Raw genomic sequence first — 14725 nt, 5'->3', positions numbered from 1 at the left:
TATCGAAATTTAAATCCACAAGTTTTGAACGAGAGGAAATATTTTTTATTTAATGTTTATAAATTACGGATTGCGATAAAAATTCAAAAAACTTAAATTTTACATTTCGAGAAAGTTTATAATTATTTTTAGTGACAGAAATTTATTGTAATAAACTTTTAATTTAATGAAGTAATGAATAAATTTCGTTCATTTGAAAGTTTAGAACTTTTCGAAGTTTTAATACTTTGAATTGTTCATAGTTAATTGTTGGTAAAATTAAAAATATAAATATAAATAATAATTATTATTTTAAAGTAAATAATAATAAGAAAAGACCCTGAAATATTCTGAAGTATTTCATTTGATCGGTTCATCAATAGTTTTTAGTTTTCTCCTTTCCTTTAAAATTAAATTTCACTCTTATAAATCATCAATTTATAACGAACTGACATTTAATTTAATATTTAATTCAATATCAATATGCCAATATTATTATTAATATTTCAAGCGCAACTTTGACTGTTTTTACTACAAATTTCAATGTGCCAATATTATTATTAATATTTCAAGCACAAACTTTACTGCTTTTATTATCAAACTTCAATGTTTTTTTTCCCCTCTTTTATCGTAACATTTTAATCATTTTTCATATTGAATTAATTTAAAAAAAACACAAATTTCAAAAAATGACAGCTGTCAAAATTGTTATTTTTTTTTTTAAGTAAAACATTAACATTTCAATTAATTTAATTCGCAGAGAAAGAAGAAAATACACGAGGTATATTTAATATTAATTAAAACTGTTGAAAATAATAAAATAATTGCAAAATCACATTTTTCCATCTCTTATTATTAAGCCTATAATAAATGGGTTTAATATAAAATTCCCATTTTTTTTTGCGCGCGCGCTGAGAATATATTTATAACCAGAAAAAAATCACGTCACTAAATTAATTTACGGTACTATTCATGAAAATATGATTTAAGTTTGAAATATCAGAATGATTTATTTTCCTCTCGAGTATAAATTACCATAAAATGTATTTCCTTTTTGCTTCGTAACAAGAATTGTTAAATAAATAACTAAAGTATTTGCTTTTTAAAAAAAAAGAAAAAACAGACTTACAAATCCCGATTGAAAATTTATCTTTATATATTTAATATTCTACACCTACACACACAATTCCGAGAATATTTCTCGCGCATTCGATTATTTTTCATTAACAATAACATTTATTTTCCAGTAAAAATCATTAACAAGAATTATTATTTATTACTTATGAGTGAAAAAAGTTAATTACATATTTAAACATTCAATTGAAAATACTGCGTTTGTACTTAAGAAAAAAATAATCGATCAGACGGCAGAAAAAATAAAAATTTTAATTTTTAATATAAATAAAAACTAAAAAAATTTTAGTTACGTAAAATTTAAAAAATTTAAAAGCAATTCTATTTTTACCACTTTGCAAAAAAGTAGTCAAGAACGAGAAAAAATTTCACTGAAGTGTAAAATGACGAGAATTTCACAAACGAATTGCAAACGTTTGTTTTCTAACTTCTATTAGAGATATAATGCTGATAAAAAATATTTCTTTTATAGCGTAACATAATAGTAAATCAATTAATAATTATTCCATTAAAAAAAAGAGATTTAAATGTAAAAAAAAACGTTTAAAAAAAACTATTAATTTTACATTTTAAAGATAATTGCAAATATTGAGAAATAGCGCAATAATTGTTTTTTTAGCAAAATTGACAATAAATTAACAAACGGAAATTAATTACCGATTGGCTAGAAAATGGAAATTGACAAATACTTAGCAATTATCAATTAGTTAACAACTGGTCATTTCTTAGCAACTGATAATCAATTAACAACCTGTAATTAATAACCAATGCCGATTAGTTATTCTTTACTAATTAACTGCGAGCAAAGGTTTTAATGAATTTTCACAGTCAAAATTATAAATCGAAACTCGAAAACCAAATCACTGAATTTTCAACTTATAATCTAAAGATAATTTTAGTATTTTATTTTACTATGAAACTGCTTTTAATTAATTCAAAATTATTTCCTTTTAAATTTACGCCTCTAAAGGTTTGAAGGATGAACCTAAAGTTCTGAACGTTTATTAATTTCTTCTTTAAATTAAATTTTTATTACAATAATTTTGCGTCACTGTCAAAAAAAAATAATTATCGATTTCTAAATGTGAAATTTAATTTTTTATAATTAATAATTTATATTTCGATCAGTAATTTATGAAATAATATTTTAAATGAAAAATATTTCGATCATTTAAACGTTCAAAAATTGTGGATCATTTTGAAGGTTTAAAGAAACGAAATTTATTTATTTTTTTAATTCAATTATTATAATAATATTGCGTTATGCATTGAGAAATAATTTCTGAATTCGTATTTCCTATTCGAAAATTTTTAATTCACTTTTTTGATTTTCAATAGAATTAGTAATTTTTATACGAAAATATTTTTAATGGAAAAAATAATTCGTTTATTTGAACGTTTAAAATTTCTAGAACTTTTAAAATTTATAATTTATCACTAATGAGAAGATATTTAGATTATATTTAAATTTTTTGATATTTTTATTTATATAATTTTTTATTTACCTGAAAATTTTAATTATATTTATTTTTAGTTACTATAAAACTATTTGCTTAGAAATTTCCATATATTCTACAATTTTCTATTTTTGTTTTTATAATTTTTACCTGTCAATATGTCAAGAATTTTACTTTATATCTTAATATTTTTACTTCAAAGTTTTTGTTTATTGAAAAATTATACTTTTAGTTTTTAGTTTAAAGCTTTTATTTATTATAAAATTATTTTTAATTTTTCATTTATTATCATTTATTTTCATTTATTATCATTTATTATTAGTTAATAACTACTGTTTATTTATTTCGAATTTATTTATTTTTAATGTTTTTCTTTTTTCAAATATTATCTACATTTCATATTTATTTTAAGAATATATTTACTCTATATATATATTTAAAAATTATTCGTTTTTCAGGTTTTTATTTTTTCTAATATTATCTACTTTTTACTATTTTTAATTTTATTTTAATTTTATTTACTTTTTATTTTTAAAGTCTTATTTCTTATAAATGCGTCACTTTTTCAATGTACTTTTGATTTATTTTAAAATTATTTACTTATTATTTGCTTTTTATTTATTTTAATAATATTTGCATTTCATTTATTTCAAAATTACTTATTTCCAACTTCTTATTTTATTTACTCTCAACTTTTCATTTATTTTGAAATTATTTATTTCTAACTTTTTATTTATTTTAATATTATTTTCTCCTGACTTTTTATTTATTTTAATATTATTTACTCCTGACTTTTTATTAATTTTAATATTATTTACTTTTAATTTTTTTGCTATTTTAATATTATCATTTACTCATAACAGTTTTTTTGTAATCTTTACTTTCAACTTTTTATTTACTTTAATATCAGTCACTTCTAACTTTTCATTTACTTTAAAATTATTTACTCTAATTCCAGTCACTTCTAAATTTTCATTTACTTTAAAATTATTCACTTCTAAATATTTTATTACTTTCGAAATTTACTAATTTCTAAATTTGAAATAGTGGAATTTTAGCCACTGATTTACGTTAGCAAGAATATTCACTAATTTTTCGTTCTTTACTAATTTTAAGTAATGCTACTTTCTTTAGCCGTCTTAATTCTTTACATCGTCATTTTACTAAAATTTTAGTGATAAATGACTAAAGATCAGTAAAAATTCTTAATATTGTAAATTAATTAAGTGGCATTTTCGCTAATTCGAATTTTAGAGAAAAATGCACTTCTAACTCTATTTATATATCATTAAAATTAACTATTCGGTAATCTTTATTATTTTCACTCATTTACTTAAAATTCGTATTTTTGATTTATTCGCATCTTAATATTTATTTAAATAAATAAATCTTAATATTGAGATTTACTTTAAATAACTGATTTTAACATTTATCTTCATTTGTGAACTATAATTCACTTTTTTCAATTATTTTAAAACTACTAACCTGGAACTATTGTCCGTAATATTGACACTTTTTTATTATTCTAAAATTACGGACTCTAAAATATTCTTCTTTAGAATGCATTTGCATTAGTGGATATGGATATTAAACTTTCTATTAAAGTTGATACTTTTTTTCACCTAATTAATTATGAGTGACAAATTAAAATTGTTTGAAAGAATTTAAATTTCACGAAAGAAGAGACAAAAACAAAAATAATATATAGAGAATCGTAAAATATGGGGATTTAATCGCGCATTTTGTGGTAAACTGGAATTTACGTTTTATAGTGAGAATGAGAGCGCGAATTGAAGCACGTGACATTTTCTGGTTAACCGCGCGTCGCAAGCATTAAGTAATCGTGATTCAAGACTTACCCTTTCCTCCTCACGAATCATCTCCGCGATGCCCGGTTTGATCTCGAGGTCCTCCGGGGGTCCAATCGTTTGATTAATATCTCTCTGTTGCTGCTGTTGTTGTTGTTGTGCTTGTTGCGCCTGCTGTTGAGCTTGCTGCGCTTGTTGAATTGACAGCTGCTGAGCGGCATGAGATCCGAGATGATTCACGGACACGTGCGGACCGGAAGTCACGTGGCCAAGCACGTGGTGACCGACGCCAGGGTGAGAGCTTTGACTGCTCACTGACGGCGGCGGTGGTGGTGGCAATGACAATGATACCGGAAGCTCTTGTAGATTTATTTGAGGTGTCACCGATATTGATGGTGCGTTCGGTGACCCGAGTGATCTTGGTGTTGACGATGAGCCAAGGCCGTGAACCTCAGCCGATATTATACTGCCGGGATCATGATCCTCTGAACTATTTTGATCCGGACTATTGGCGGACGGTGACCTCTCACCAGAACCCCTGCGACGTTTCTTTCGATGCAGCATATTAAGTGCCGCGTCCTCCAACGTTGGTCTTGTTATCAGCTCCTGCTCATTGTTAACATCGGCCAAGCCTCGAATCTTAAGACTCTCCGCTACCTTGAGCAGTGGACCAATCTGTTCCTGCGACACATTTATTTCACCCTTGTACATAAATTCAACAGCGGCTTTCAACTCCGGCCACTTTATATCCTTCATTATGACAATTGGATGCTGACACGGATTATCAAAGAACAATGCCTGGAAGTATGGACTGCACGCTGAGAGGACCATTTTGTGGGCCTTCACCGAATGTCCATCGCAAGCGAGTGTCACATCAACGAAACTCTCACTCTGCAATAATTGATCAAAGACATTTGTTAAATTTGTCTGATAATTGTTCCATCTCAAACAAAATTGCTGGGGTGAACCAGCGCCACTCTGTTGTGCCATTTTTTCACCTAATCCAGCACAAACTTGACTTTCGTCCAAAAAATTAATGTCCTCCAGTTTCACGTCTTATGTTGCTTCACACACGTGTTTGCGTGTGAATACTTGCAAGTCCAAAAGAGAAAAATATCAATCACCACTCGACCGGTATTCAGTCATCTGCAACATATACAAGGAAAGCGCACAAATAAATGCGGGTTCAATAGTTTTTCTTTTATTGAAAAAAAAACACATTCACAATAAAGCACACACAACGAAAAAAACACAATGTTATAATGTCAAGCCGGCAGACGCAAGGGCCATGCTTTCCCAACACATAGTCCGTCCATTAGAGCACAACAATTCACAATTCTCATACCCTCATGGTTGTCACGTGGAAACACATGGCAACACTCCCCCAACACTCTCACACATCCAACGAAAAGAAAAACTAGTTTCTCCTCTCTCCCTCTCTCTACTGTTTCGGAAATATTTCCCAAAAAAACAAATCACTTAATTTATCACTATTCCTGAATTCAATACGAAAAAATTTGATAAAAACCTGGTTCTAACCAGGAGTTCACTTCTTCAAAAAACAAAAGCACAAAATAATTTTATTTAATTCATATACACTAATGATTTAAAACTCGACAATATTATAGACTTGATCGAGAAATGTCACGCGCGATATATTCGGGGTTTTTTTTTTTTTTTTTTTTGGTTTGGAAAAACGTGAAAACGCGGAACGACGTTATAAGACACGATGTTCACCGCGTGACGAGCGCGTCGCGACTGAGACCCCGCGCGCACTCAGTTATCCAGCACCGTGGGGGCGATAGCGTTCGGTTGTTGGCGCGGGTGGCGGAGAGTGTACACGAGTGAAATCCCCCTCCCCCTCCCCTTCTTTACCGACCGCCGCGCGCCCCAAACTCCCAGAGCGGCCCCTCTCGAGAGAGGAAACCCACCCCACCAAAACTCTTGTGCCGCCGCCGCTGCCGCCACCGACGACGTCGCTCTCTTCTCCCCCCCTCTCTCTTTCTCTCTCTCGTTCGCCTATTCTCCCACACCCCCCTCCTACCACTATCCCCCTCACCCAGACACGATGTTTTCCCCCACACATTAAGGCGCCCCTCTCACCCATGGGTAAGCTACGCGCTCTACCCCCCACTGCATCAACTATTCTCGACCCCCTCCTCACCCCACATACAGTGAAAGCGTGAGTCAGGCCCCGCCCCCGAAGACCGCCCCCTACCGCCTCTTCAACTTCATCGAGCAGATGCGAATAGAAATCGGATCTCGAGATCGGACATTTCTTAGCAGGTTTTCTTTTTGTTTTTTTTTTTTCCTTTTTCTTTTTTGTGGAATAATTCGTGGTTTTGTTATATACGCGTGATGATTTTACGACCTTTCGGAGGATAAAACTATTCGTTTCATGGTTGAAATGAATGGTAAAGAGAATTGTCTTGATTTTCCGAGGGTGTTCCCTCGAGTTTTTCAATTAGGACAACTGTTGCTAGCGGATTGTCAAACTCCTGGCTTTTCGAATTTAATTATTATACGAATTGTGGATTAATTGTCAGCTAAATGGTATATTATTGTTTCTCTAATATGACGGTTGGAAGAAAAGATTTTTAATGTTCTTCTAAAAAGTAATTTTAGTTGTATTTTTGGAATGGAAGGTGGGAATTACTTTTTAAAATCATTTCTGTTGATTAGGGGAAGATTGGAAATTTGTAAGGAATTACAATGCAGAAAGAGGATAGAATAAAGAAGAGAAAGGGAAATAGTAAATAGAATGTTTAGTAGAGAAAACAAAGCTATTTAAATCCGCATTATCTTTTGTATTAGTCCCAAATAGTTAAGAATACTATGTACTGAAAGAAATACTTTGATAATAACAGAACAAACCAAAATTAATAGAGTTGTCACAAATAAGTACAAATAATAAGTACAATAAGTTGTCACAGTTTATAAGTTCTGCTTTGGTCTACGTCTTATTAGGGCCAGTTTCACCAACTCCGATTAAAAGTTAATCAATGATTAATGTTATTTTAACCAACCAATCATGGGCGGTTAAAATAACTTTAGTCATTGATTAATATTTAATCGGAGTTAGTGAAACTGGCCCTAAATCCTTAACCAACCAATCATAGGCGGTTAAAATAACTTTAATCATTTTGTTTACACTGTAAAAAATTTGGGGATTTTTCCCTGAGGTTCCTTGTGGAATATTCCACAAATTCACGGGGAAAAGTATTTTCACTACGATTTTGGGGAATTTTCCACAAATTAGTGAAATTTTGAACAAACTTGGGGAAAAGTGATAAAATATTAGGGAATTTTCTACAAAGCGAATGGGAAAAAATTTTTTACTACAATTTTGTGCAATTTTCCACATAATAGTGAAAATTTCAACAATATTATAGGGAAATTTGTATATAATTTTAGGGAATTTTCCACATATTAGTAAGAAAATGTCATTTTATGAAAGCTTTGTGGAATTTTCCCAAATTTAATAAAAATTTCCACAAAGTTGAAAAAACTTTTTTAAATTTTATAAAATGGGTTAATTTTTACTAAATTGCATGTACAAAATTATTAACATTTTTACAAAATGTATGATTTAGGGGCTAAAAAATTAAAATTTATATTACAGTGAAATGTTTTTTTATAATCCTCTATATTATATTAAGTTAATGTACGACCGACCGACCGACCGACCGACCGACTCACACCTCTTTCTATTCTGTCTAACTATCTTTGAAAATACTTCACTCACACATATCCAAAAAACACATACCCATGAATGTTACACATATACACAAAACACATACATGTCATGTCACGCATGCGCAGTAGTATTTCATGAATGTCACGCATGCGCAGTAGTGTTCTATCAATGTCACGCATGCGCAGTAGGGTTCTATCAATATTACGCATGCGCAGTAATGTTCTATCAATGTTACACATGCGCAGTAGTGTTATATCAATGTCACGTATGCGCAGTAGTTTTCTATCAATGTCACGCATGCGCAGTAGTGTTCTATCAATGTCAGGCATGCGAAGTAGTGTTCTATCAATGTTACGCATGCGCAGTAGTGTTCTATGAATATCAGGCATGCGCAGTAGTTTTCTATCAATGTCACGCATGCGCAATAGTGTTCTATCAATGTCAGGCCTGCGCAGTAGTGTTCTATGAATATCAGGCATGCGCAGTAGTGTTCTATGAATATCAGGCATGCGCAGTAGTGTTCTATCAATGTCAGGAATGCGCAGCAGTGTTCTATGAATATCAGGCATGTGCAGTAGTGTTCTATGAATATCAAGCATGCGCGCAATTCACCCACACATGTATACTCAACATATACACTAATCACATGTACATGTATACTCACACATGTACATAAATTATATACACATGTATACTGACTCATGTGCAGATATAAACTGCTACATATACACAAATCACATATATAGATTTAATAAACGATTGATAATATAAATTGCTGAATTTTTTAAGATTCGTTGATGCACGTAGTGTCTGTTGAAATTTTTTTAAATATACGTAAGTACCTCACTCGCTAATGCTGCGCTGTCTGTGTTGTAAGGGAAATTATTTATTTACTTGTGTATTTACTTATTCCCAAGTGCGAAATTAAAAACAGCCCAAAACTGGCCCAGTGACGGCATAGTCAGTGCCTACTCTTGGCAGACAATAGTGGCCCGACTGTCGGGAGGTTAACCGCGGTAGGCCGTCGGCAGCCAATCATCGGCCGATTCTCGGTAAACATTAATGGCCCATTATTGGCTGCCATTACTCCCCAGTGTTGAAAAAATTTAAAAAAAATATATTTTTTATTTAACTAACTAATTAATTCATAATATTTATACAGTTTATTTCCCTGAATTAATCGCAAACTTACAAATATTTGAAAAATTCTTACCGCTCGCGGGGATCGATACCTGAACCTGACGCACCAAAGCCTAACACTCTGACCACTCTGCTACTCTGACGTGAAGTCGAGGAAGCAAAAGGGTTCTTATAAGCTATACTACACTGGCCGATACTGTGCCATTATTGGGCCGAGCTACGTCCCAATATTGGCAATTATAATTTACCATCATAGATACAAAATGATAGACATTAATATGGCATTCCTGAGCCAAGGTACGTCCCAATTCTGGCAATTATAATTTGCCACAAAATGTTTTCCATTAAAGTGCCACTAATGTGCCATTAATAGGCCGATCTTCGTCACATCACTGGCAATTGAATATTGCCATTAAAGATTGATCAACTTTGCCATGAATGTGCCATTATTGAGCCAAGCTACGCCCCAATACTGGTAATCATAATTTGCCATCAAAGATACAAAATTTTTGCCATTAAAGTGCCATTAATGGGCCGATGGTCGGCACATCACTGGCAATTGCTTTTTGCCATTAAAGATTGATCAACTTTGCCATGAATGTGCCACTATTAGGCCGAGAGCTGGCCCAGTCTTAAAAAATTTGAAAATCTGACCATCGGCGCCATCATTGGCCCATCAATGGGACGTTTTGAACACCAGTAATGGCCCAGTAACTACTGCCAATTCTCGGCAGACATTACTAGACCAATTATGGGCCGTTTTTGCAGTCTTGGCATTTCGCACTTGGGTTTGTTTGTTTGACAGAAATCAACAATAACTTTTTAAATGGATTATCAGTGAAAAATGACTTATATTTCTGTAAGTGTAATTTTCAACTGACTTTTAGTAAAATTATTTGTTTGACAGAAATTTACAATAATAAATAAATCACAATACAATAACAATCAGTGAAGAATGACTGATATTTTAGTACTTTTCAACTGATTTTCAGTAAAATTCCACTGATTATGAATCCAAAGTCACTTTTTAAAAATACAAAATGGCGAATCCAGGATAGCGGACGAAAATGAAAGATTTAGTAAGAGAATACGTAAAAATAACATTTCGTATAATGTACAATGACAATTTTTTAAAATGTCACTTCATAATAATTTTTGTCTTATTACACAATGATTTTAAGTAAAATAATTTATATTTTTATAAATATTAATAATTTTTTACATTTTCTAACCACTATAAGGTTTTAATTTTGTAAATGTTCAAGCTCTAGTTTAGAAAGAAAAATTTATATTATTATATAACAATATTGTCTAGACTTGCAAAAACCCAAAGTCTAGACAAATTTGTCGTAACAATATTGTTACAATATATATTGTAACAATATTGGTGACGGTGACGTGCGTAAGAATAATGCAGTAAAAATTTCAAAAAAACATTTCTCAAAAAAATTAATAAAATAGCATTTTTATATAGTTTACGAGATAAAAATTCCTGAAAAAAAAGTGTTGAAATTATTTGATTGAAGAGCGTTCACAAATGATGTCACGCAATTTTTCGGGATTTTATAACCCCCCCCCCCTCCCCCTGTCAAACAAATTTCATGCAATTTCACATGTAAAAATACATTGTGTCACGTTTAGTAGAGACCCTCCACCCTCCCCCAAAAAACGTGACATCATTTATGAACGCACCCTTGCAAATATCTTGCAAAATATTAAAAATTTTGTAAAACTTTTTGGCACACTTATTTAGGACCCTAAACACTATCAAATTACAAAGTACCCAAGTATCACGGAATATAACCTTAAATTTAAGGAAATATTGCATTTCATATTCGGAATATTCCAGTGGAACGTTCCAGAGATCTTAAACCCCAGTAGCACGTAATATTGGGAACATTCCAGCAATATGCCACGACATTGAGGCAATATTGGTAATGTTAAGGCAATGTTCTCAATATCGCTGTAATATTACGTGCTACTGGGAAAGTAATATTAAAATGTCCGCTGCACAGGAATATTCCAAGATATAAACATTTAGGGAATGTTCCACGATTATATCGAAGAAATATTCCAGGATGATGTTGAAGGAATGTTCCACCGTAATATTAATGGAATATTCCAGGGTGATGTTGAGGGAATGTTCCTAGATAATATTAAATATGTTGAAAATACCATTGAAAATCGTTTTTACTAAAGAAAGAAGATAAAGAGAAAAAAAGTCAAATTTTTTCAAAGTATGAAATTTTGGAATAATTCCAGGGAATATTCTGGGAATATTCCCTTAATATTCATTCAACATTACCTTGGAATATTCCATTAATATTACGGTGGAACATTGCCTCAACATCATCCTGGAATATTACTCCGAAATTACCGTGGAACATTCCCTCAATGTTATTTTTGGAATATTTCTGTGGGGCGGACATTTTAATATTACTTTAAGATCCCTAGAATATTCCGAATATGAAATGTAATATTCCCTTCATTTTAAGGTTATATTCCGTGCTGCTTGGGTATAAGCAAAACCAAAATTTCGTCGGTTCATAGAGCCATGGAACGCCCCATATAGCATTTTAAGATGATTCACATTGTGAACAAGTTAAAACCTACGATATTGGCTGGTTTTAATAAAAAATTTAGGGGAAAATGGGTCAAAAGTACTAAAAGATGGGAAAATATTATTTTTGAAATATCTTTTTTATTTTTTGTGCAGGGGAGCGTGGGGTAATGTGAGCTTTCAAATTTCACGTACTTAAAAGCCTTAAAATTCGCTGCAATGTCTAGAAAATCTTCTACAACCTTTGTTTATATCATTCCAAAACAAACGATTACATTCTTGACAAATTTTTAGTAAAGACAAGGGAAAATGTATTTTTTTAGTTTTCGTTGTAAACATCACCATAAGTAGTTAAAATCGTATTATTTAGTTATGCTTTTTCATTATATTATAGGTGAATATGTGTAGATATGTATACTTGTATAAAAATCGAGATAATAATAAAATTTGTTAATATTTTTATTTTTTTATTCAAATTTTGGCCTGTAACAATTCTGTGGGGTAATGGGAGAATTAGTGTCAGCCCAAAGAATCTTCGTTACTATGTTAGGGCTTTCGTTATTTCTTTCAAAATTGTAAAAGATATGAATATTCCCTTAATATTCATTCAACATTACCTTGGAATATTCCATTAATATTACGGTGGAATATTGCCTCAACATCATCCTGGAATATTACTTCGAAATTACCGTGGAACATTCCCTCAATGCTATTTTGGAATATTCCTGTGGGGCGGACATTTTAATATTACTTTAAGATCCTGGAACATTCCACTAGAATATTCCGAATATGAAATGTAATATTCCCTTCATTCCGATGGGTTAGTCGAAAAAAAGGACACCTCGAATTTTGGTTGAAAAAGAGGACACCTCGCATTTTAGTTGAAAAAAAGGACACGTCGAAAATATTCATTTTACATCAACTTTCGTTTGGCGATACTAGTAGTGATGCATTACGAGCGAATATCGAGAATCTCGCGAAAAATACAATGAAAACAATTGAATGTTACAGTTTCATCTCTTTCCTTTTATGAAAGGACAAAGTCTCGTTATGCATCACTAGGCGATACTATGTGTAATGTAATTGTTTTTTGTAATAGAAGATTTAAGAACATATTATCTTCATAGTTTTTTGAGCACAAAATATCATAAGTCAATTACTTTACACATATCGTTCACTCCAAGTGGAATGTACGTATGTTTAAAGAACATTTTAGAAGTTACGTATCTTCCACGTTCAGTGAAGAAACCACGTATCCTTCTGTTCCGTGCAAAAACTACGTATCTCTGTCAGTCACTTTAGAAGATCTACATTTTATTATTATTATTATTATTTTTATTATTATTATTATTTTGAAGTTAATATTTTGTTATGAAGTAATAATTTTTTCAAAAGTTGATGCAATAAAATATATATTTTTTAAAATAATTTAATTTTTTTTCTTAAAAATATTAGAATATTATTAGAAGTTTTTAAAGCGACTGACAGAGATACGTAGTTTTTGCACGGAACAGAAAGATACGTGGTTTCTTCACTGAACCTGGAAGATACGTAACTTCTAAAATGTTCTTTAAACATACGTACATTCCACTTGGAGAAAACGATATTATCGTCAAACAAAAATGCATTTAAAATTAATATTTTCGAGGTGTCCTTTTCTTCAACTAAAAAGCGAGGTGTCCTCTTTTTGAACCAAAATTCGATGTGTCCTTTTTGTCCACTAACCCAGCGATAAAATTATTCCATTTAATTGACTTAAGTAATTTGTATTTGGTTCAAATAATTATTTATTTGATACCATAAATTAAAATATTTGCGTCCAGTAAATATTTACTTAGTTCAAATAAATAAAAATAAATAAGTAAAAACAAATAAGTTTAAATACAACCGAACGAGCGTTAGCGAGTGAGGTATATGTCGCTAGTACTTCATTAAATTAATGTTTTAAACAAATGAGCTTTGTCTAATTTATAATTTAAATAACAATTTTTACTAGAAAAAGCATTTAGAAGAAATGAAATTAATTAAACTTTACAATTATTATAATTTTAATAATTTAATAATTATATAATAAAAAATACTTTCACTATGAACTACATAAATTTTTTGTTCTACTTATAGTAAAAATTTTATCTTAAAAATACAATTAATACTTTGGTAAAAATTTTTTTAATAAAGCATGTTTAACAAACAATTATAAACTATTTTTCACTTATAAAAAGCATTGCCATAAATAGTTAGGTTTATTAAAAGATATATACTATGGGGGGCCTTAAAATTTTTTTGCTCTTAGTCAAAAGTATAAAATGTTTTGAAGCATTTTCTCATTTTGAAAGATTTGGCACATCTGGTTTGTCTTTGGATGACCAACAATACCTAAGGGTTTCTCGTTGCAAGGGGACGTATTTTATGAGTTTCTCGCAGGACCCGTTTTTTTCTTATAAATTTATTTAGCTAGAATGTTTGAGAAATTCTCAAGAAGTCTTCTTCGAAAAGTCTTTCAAGATGATTTTACATGTTAGTTGCTTTTCAGCCTTCGTAAGAGTAAAACCTTGAGTGAAAAAAATATTCAAAGTTATTAAATATATAGTGATGGTTATATGTATAATAGTGAAGTGGACAATTTGACAATATTTAATAATATTCTAGAACGATATTTAAGGATTATTTAAAAATTATTAAAAAGGTAAATAATATTTAAAGATATATTATAATTATATTGTAAGTGTAACATATTGTATTGTAAAGTTTTTTAAAACTATTTTTGGTTTTATCAAAAAATTTAGTTAGTTATTCATATTTTGCCATATAATGTTAATTTAACAATTGACTTATAGAATTCAATTAATTTTTAATATTTTAGTTAGATAACGTAGTTTAGGTATTTTTTATATTTTAATCAAAATAAAAATTTTTTAATTTATTTTAAAAATATATAAATAAAAATATG

The 14725-nt window shown here is 30.3% G+C and overlaps 1 protein-coding gene across 7 annotated transcripts in view; it reads right to left on the bottom strand.

The window, feature by feature from the left end:
- LOC122507295 (protein bric-a-brac 1-like) overlaps positions 1 to 5381 on the bottom strand; it is a 603721-nt gene extending 598340 nt beyond the window's left edge. For all 7 annotated transcript variants that reach the window (XM_043619923.1, XM_043619914.1, XM_043619947.1 and 4 more), the window contains exon 1: positions 4430 to 5381. In XM_043619923.1, the coding sequence (XP_043475858.1) occupies positions 4430 to 5368 (939 nt within the window). In that variant the 5' untranslated portion in view covers positions 5369 to 5381. The remainder of the gene's footprint in view (positions 1 to 4429) is intronic.
- Positions 5382 to 14725: the final 9344 nt, after the last annotated feature.

The sequence above is a fragment of the Leptopilina heterotoma genome, unplaced genomic scaffold (genome assembly GCF_015476425.1).
Source record: "Leptopilina heterotoma isolate Lh14 unplaced genomic scaffold, ASM1547642v1 Lhet_114, whole genome shotgun sequence".
Taxonomy (NCBI): Eukaryota; Metazoa; Arthropoda; class Insecta; order Hymenoptera; family Figitidae; genus Leptopilina; species Leptopilina heterotoma.
Note: the sequence above shows the minus strand (reverse complement) of the source record. Positions and strands in the feature narration are given on the sequence as shown.